Source organism: Neodiprion lecontei, chromosome 4 (genome assembly GCF_021901455.1).
Source record: "Neodiprion lecontei isolate iyNeoLeco1 chromosome 4, iyNeoLeco1.1, whole genome shotgun sequence".
Taxonomy (NCBI): domain Eukaryota; kingdom Metazoa; phylum Arthropoda; class Insecta; order Hymenoptera; family Diprionidae; genus Neodiprion; species Neodiprion lecontei.
Window position 1 is genome coordinate 16,144,492 of NC_060263.1, and position 5,913 is coordinate 16,150,404.

The 5,913-nt window shown below is 39.5% G+C and overlaps 1 protein-coding gene across 1 annotated transcript; it reads left to right on the plus strand.

Annotated features, from left to right (window-relative positions):
• Positions 1-2,145: 2,145 nt before the first annotated feature.
• Positions 2,146-5,913, plus strand: LOC107224008 (methylcrotonoyl-CoA carboxylase beta chain, mitochondrial). Its single transcript, XM_015663908.2, has 8 exons — positions 2,146-2,425; positions 2,778-3,031; positions 3,261-3,677; positions 3,848-4,263; positions 4,346-4,480; positions 4,557-4,693; positions 4,786-4,871; positions 4,970-5,913. Exons 1-8 carry the CDS (start codon positions 2,312-2,314, stop codon positions 5,085-5,087), a joined length of 1,677 nt encoding a protein of 558 aa, XP_015519394.1. The 5' UTR covers positions 2,146-2,311; the 3' UTR covers positions 5,088-5,913.

The window sequence follows — 5,913 nt, forward strand, 5'->3', positions numbered from 1 at the left end:
TAAGTGAGTGCCTGACCATTATTAGCCTTCAGTTGGTACAGCGTTTTATATACGCGGTTTAAAATGCTTGTGACTTGATCTCGCCAGTTGAGAGATGGCGTGATTGTAATGCCTAAGTTTTCAATGACATCGACAAACGGGATGTGAGAACCCTGCACATTTATTTCTGGAAGCTGGGCTGGTCGCAGCGTGTTAATAATTCGAGCCGAACCTAAGAGCATCGCTTGCGTTTTGGCCGGATTCAAGCGCAAAAGGTTTTGATCTGCCCAGCCACAGATTCGAGCAATATCCTCATTAATACGAGCGACGCATTCGTCAATTCGACCGGGAGAGCAATGAGCAAATATTTGCAGATCGTCTGCATATTTAACGATCGAGCAGTGCTTAACGACATTGTTGACATCGGTTGCATATAGGGAGAATAGCACAATTTTACCGCGAGACTGTACCGGAACAAGATGACGAATCTGGTCGTAGAAACCAAGTGGACGATCGGATGATCGGTCGCCGTTTTTATAGGGGTCGATCGTTGCGCAGAACGATCCCCTTCTTTAGATTTTGTCACCTTTTGCGCACCTCCCTCTTTTTCTAGGAATTCTAATCAGGACACGACATCTTCGCCGCATGCACGCCTGTGATCTTAGTTCATTAGCTATTACTATATTGCAAGTTTTGACATATGGTATAACGCTGCACCGGTGCGGTGGTGTAGATGCGGGGTCGTTGTTCTGTAATTTTCCATTCTGCGTGGACTTTGTTGTTGGGGCGCAAGCCCCCCTTGGCCCCTCGGCTACTGTGCTTCTTCCCGCCGTCTCGTGCTTTCGGCAGCTATTTCCTAATATGGTAATCGCAGTGCGGATGCGCTAGTGGTGACTCATGTTTTATGTTAGTGCCGTGTGAATTTCCGGGCTCACGATGCGCTTAATTCTAGTTCCTGTTTACTTCCTAATATTCTTACTATCCTGTTCGTTACAAAGTCTATATGTCATATTGGTTACTCGTCGTTTGTTAGTTTTATAGCGTGTATCTATATGAAATTACATATGTATTATAATTGATTACTGTCGTTATTCACCTGGATTATAATAGCGATTGTTTATGAGACATAGTTGCTGTTTGCTTAACATTATTAGAATCGCGCTGCTGCGAATATTCTTAGGTGTTTGTGTTATAATTATCTTAACAAATTTAGGGTATTTAACAATTTGATAATCCATAGTTTTAGAGCAGGTTTACATGTGTGCTTTCGTATATAATTCTCTTCTGTAATTATTAATTCTTATATTGATATAAATCGGCTTGGAAGCTTCTAGAACGTTTTTCTTATGTTTGTTGGTTGCCTGTCATTGGGCGTTGCCACGTATGCATCTTTGAGTTTATTGCGAGTTGATTTACCTTCAATCGTTTCGTCGGTAAGTTTCCTAATGTGTTCTCTAGATGAAGCTCTGTATGGCTCCACATTGGAGATCTGCATTGCCTTCAAAACGTTGCGCGTGTTGCCTACAATACGGCGTTACGGAGGAAGGTACAGTTCATGCTGGATAATTAGTATTCACGGTTTTGAAGGTTTTGCAGTCTCTGGTTTTATGGATTATTGCAGCAGTGCTATCTTTACATTATATTGGTTATACATTTATCTATGGTTTTACAATCTTCCGTACTCCAGGTTATATGGTATAGCGTAAGTCGCTTATAGTATAGCTCTCAGCTCCGAATGCACAAATGGCATTGTCGAGTGCTATATAATAATTGGATATAATCGTGTTAGTTAATTATGGTGTTAATATGATAGTGATATGTAATAACGTATAATAATATTATAGCTCTTTGTAGTGCGAAGATCTCGTAACATGGTTTTTGAGCTTTGGTTAGTGAATGTCATAGTTATTTCCATCTAGGGATATTCCAAATAGTTGGACAGTTGTTTTAATTCCTTATGGTTACAAGATTCTCGTACTTCGAGTTTGGTTAGTTGATAAAAGTAACATGCAGTAATAATAGTCGATAAAACATACGGACGTTCCGGTCGGATGTTACAATAGCAAGAAAACTAAAAAACAGATGAAAAACAACGAAACGAATCTCTCTAGAACAGCGGTCGTGTCTCTAATCCACAGTGGAGAAACACGGAACTAATTTTGAGGAATTCAAACGAACGTCACCTACCATCCGGGAATTGCAACATACAAGTGAACCGCGTCATTTGACTGATAATGATAAGAATGCGTAAAAAGAAACGACGAGCGACGAATATCAGTGTGTGGCGGACATTTGGTCGAGTAACGTAAGTCATTGCGCTAAGAAAAAACAAATGTTCCGTAAAAATAGCTGTATCGTCACGCGCTTGAGATTTTTGTCAAGAAAATATCACAATGAGGCGTCGATTATTGGCAGCGAACAAGACACCAGTTCCCCGGTGTATCAGGTCAGTGATTGAACATCAGCGTTCGTTCGGTATCGTAAATTATATATGTTTACCCGGCATTATGCATAACGTGACTGTTATCTACCAAGCTTTCGCAACTCACCTCTGATTTGAATATCTTATTTGTACTGTTCGAATTTAAGTCCAACGTTCTGAACTCTTCGTACAAGAGAGTTTTAATTTATTATTTAGTTAATATTATCAAAAACCGGTTGTCACTTTTTCAAACTTCATAAGGATTATCATTGACATATGTAACCGATTCTTAACAAATTGGATCTCAAATAATGAAATAAATCCTTGAACGTTGTCTACAACTAGGTGGCATTTAACGCCAATTTCAAAATTACAGGAAAACTACAGCCAGATGAAAATCCTTGTTGATCAGCTGCGGGCCACTGTAGAAAAAGTAGTTCAAGGCGGAGGCGAAAAGGCAAGATCCCGTCATGTTAAGCTTGGGAAATTGTTGCCGAGGGAAAGGATCGACACTCTCCTCGATAAGGATTCCGCATTTCTAGAACTATCCCAGCTGGCCGGTTATCAAATGTATGGAAAAGACGAAGTCCCAGCGGGTGGACTTATCACAGGAATTGGAAAAATAGAAGGGTAAACTCATACTCCTTTCTTAGCTTGCGTAAAACTGCTTCGAGATTGTCTCAAGCTTTGCAATAATTTAAATTTTTCAATTTACAATACCAATTAATCTACTAGATTTAAATTTTTTAATTTTGTTACTCATAAGTTACACCTTTCCATCTTGGAGAATTCACACACCTGAATGAAAATAATTGAATATGTACAAAATTTGGAAAATTCTATCGTGGTCTTGTTGCAGACGAAACTGTGTTATAATTGCGAATGATGCGACGGTCAAGGGTGGTTCATACTATCCGATAACTGTGAAGAAGCATTTGCGTGCCCAGGAAATAGCACAAGACAACGAGTTGCCATGTATCTACTTGGTGGACAGTGGAGGGGCGAACTTGCCGCATCAGGCGGAGGTATTTCCAGACAGGGATCACTTTGGTAGATTCTTTTACAACCAAGCTAACATGAGCGCTCGTGGTATAGCTCAAATCGCAGTTGTAATGGGAAGCTGCACTGCCGGCGGAGCCTACATCCCTGCCATGTCCGATGAGAATATAATCAGCAAAAATGGCACTATTTTCTTGGCAGGACCTCCACTCGTCAAAGCCTCAACTGGGGAAGACGTTACCGCAGAAAATCTGGGAGGAGCAGATCTGCACTGTCGGTATGATTGAGAAAGGTTTTGTAACATAGGCGTAATTCTTCTTGTAAAACATTGATGAGATCTACATCGAAATGAACGTGTCTTTGTATGATGGAAAAACTATTTGTCGCTTGTCATAGAATTAAATACCGTACTGCATGTTATTAATATAGCTTGACAATTGTTTTCAGAACTTCTGGGGTTACTGACCACTATGCAATTGACGATCCTCACGCTTTGTACTTGGCTCGACGCATGGTGAAGAATTTGAATCGTCAAAAATGTTCAACTATCCCGATTGAGAAGGATACTTCCGCACCTCTTTACCCAGCTGAGGAAATCTATGGTATCGTTGGAGCTAATTTGAAGCGACCTTACGACGTTAGGGAAGTTATAGCGCGGATAGTTGATGGCTCAGAGTTTGACGAATTCAAGGAACAGTATGGAGAAACTTTGGTCACCGGGTTTGCCAGACTGCATGGCTGCCCAATAGGAATTGTTGCTAACAATGGTATACTGTTCTCTGAAAGCGCACTTAAAGGTGCTCATTTTGTGCAGCTGTGCGCGCAGAGAAAGATACCCCTGATATTTCTCCAGAATATTACTGGTACGTGTTCAGAGTACCTATGTTTATTCAATTTTAATTCAAAAGGTTCACTTTTTTGCTTTTGTTATATCGCATTGCGTAGGTTTTATGGTCGGAAAAGACGCCGAATCCGGCGGCATAGCCAAAAACGGTGCGAAAATGGTAACTGCAGTGGCATGTGCTCAAGTTCCCAAGATCACCTTGATCATAGGAGGATCGTACGGTGCTGGAAATTATGGTAAGCTGTTCTTTTTCGTTTGTGGATAAATCTAAAACTAAAGAATCTAAAACTAAAAAGAAAACTGTAATTTTAGGTATGTGCGGTCGGGCTTTTGCTCCAAGGTTTATGTATTCCTGGCCTAATGCTAGGATATCTGTAATGGGCGGAGAACAGGCAGCTGGAGTTTTGGTTCAAATTACAAAAAATCAGCGAGTTCGAGAGGGAAAGCAAGTTAGTGTATAATTTGGTTCACAAGTTTGTTTTCAATTTTTCTTGGTCTTGTGTTTCTAAAGGACATCACATTTACATTGGCTTTTTTTCAGTGGACCCAAGAGGAGGAAGACAAGTTAAAGAATCCGATAATTGAACAGTTTGAGGCTGAAGGCAATCCCTACTATTCCAGCGCCAGGTTAATTTTCAATTAGTTTCTCTAAGAATGAGACCAAAATTGTTCGAGCTTACTGAACTTTAGTCAATGTAATTAACTCCATGTTTATTTCTAATTAGACTCTGGGATGACGGAGTGATTGATCCAGTTGATACTCGCGCGGTACTGGCATTGAGTTTGGCAGCAGCATTAAATACGCCGATTTTAGACAGCACCTTCGGCGTTTTCCGAATGTAAATCGACGCGGAACGATGTACTTACTGTCAATTATTTTAATTGTGAAAAGTTTTTTTATACGTTTATAACATGTATGGATCTATAGCCTTCGACAGGAATCATGTAACATAGACATATTTTTCCAAAGAATCGGCAGTTGGGGTAAGGAAATAAGAGATACGTATATTTACAAGAGTAAATGCTTTTATGTATGTATGAAAATAAAATAAAGAAATGGCATGAATTCTACGAATTTACTACAGTGAAACTTCATAATAGCGGACAACTTCGGGGCTGAAAATTTTGTCAGTTATTGAGGAGTATCCGTTATTCAGAACAACATCAACGTTTAAATTGTGTTACTGGAAATTTTTAGCCTATCCGTTGTAAAGAGGAATTCATTATTGGGAGGTGTCCGTTAAGAGAAGTTTCACTATATTGCCATTTCGTAAAATCTATACCATTTCTTTATTCCTGCATCGAATGAAAACATACTTGAGTGCCTTTGTTTAAAGTTGCGTATACAATGGGGCTGTTAAGTCCTTTGTCGCTTTTGAGGTACATGGAATTTGATATTTAGAGATTTATACGTTAACTTCGAAATTGACAAAGGCCCCCCCTTAAACAGGGTATTTTGTGTGGGCATAACCTGCAACCTTTCTCCCCTATTAAAAGAGGAGTTCCTTTTATTTCTTATCAATTTAAATTCTTTCAATCAAGGACCTAGACTATTCACACTGAGGTTGCAAGAACTATCGGCTCTCGCAAAACCACAGATGTAACACTATATGTATATGATCTAGTATTTTTCATGTAATAATCATGTAATAAATTATTTGCTGAATTA

Bases quoted from the DNA above. Each gene is read 5' to 3' on its own strand.
- LOC107224008 (XM_015663908.2), top strand. From the start codon at position 2,312: ATGTTCCGTAAAAATAGCTGTATCGTCACGCGCTTGAGATTTTTGTCA. The intron at 3,032-3,260 runs GTAAACTCATAC...GTCTTGTTGCAG, and splicing joins GGAATTGGAAAAATAGAAGG to ACGAAACTGTGTTATAATTG. The intron at 4,872-4,969 runs GTTAATTTTCAA...ATTTCTAATTAG, and splicing joins CCCTACTATTCCAGCGCCAG to ACTCTGGGATGACGGAGTGA.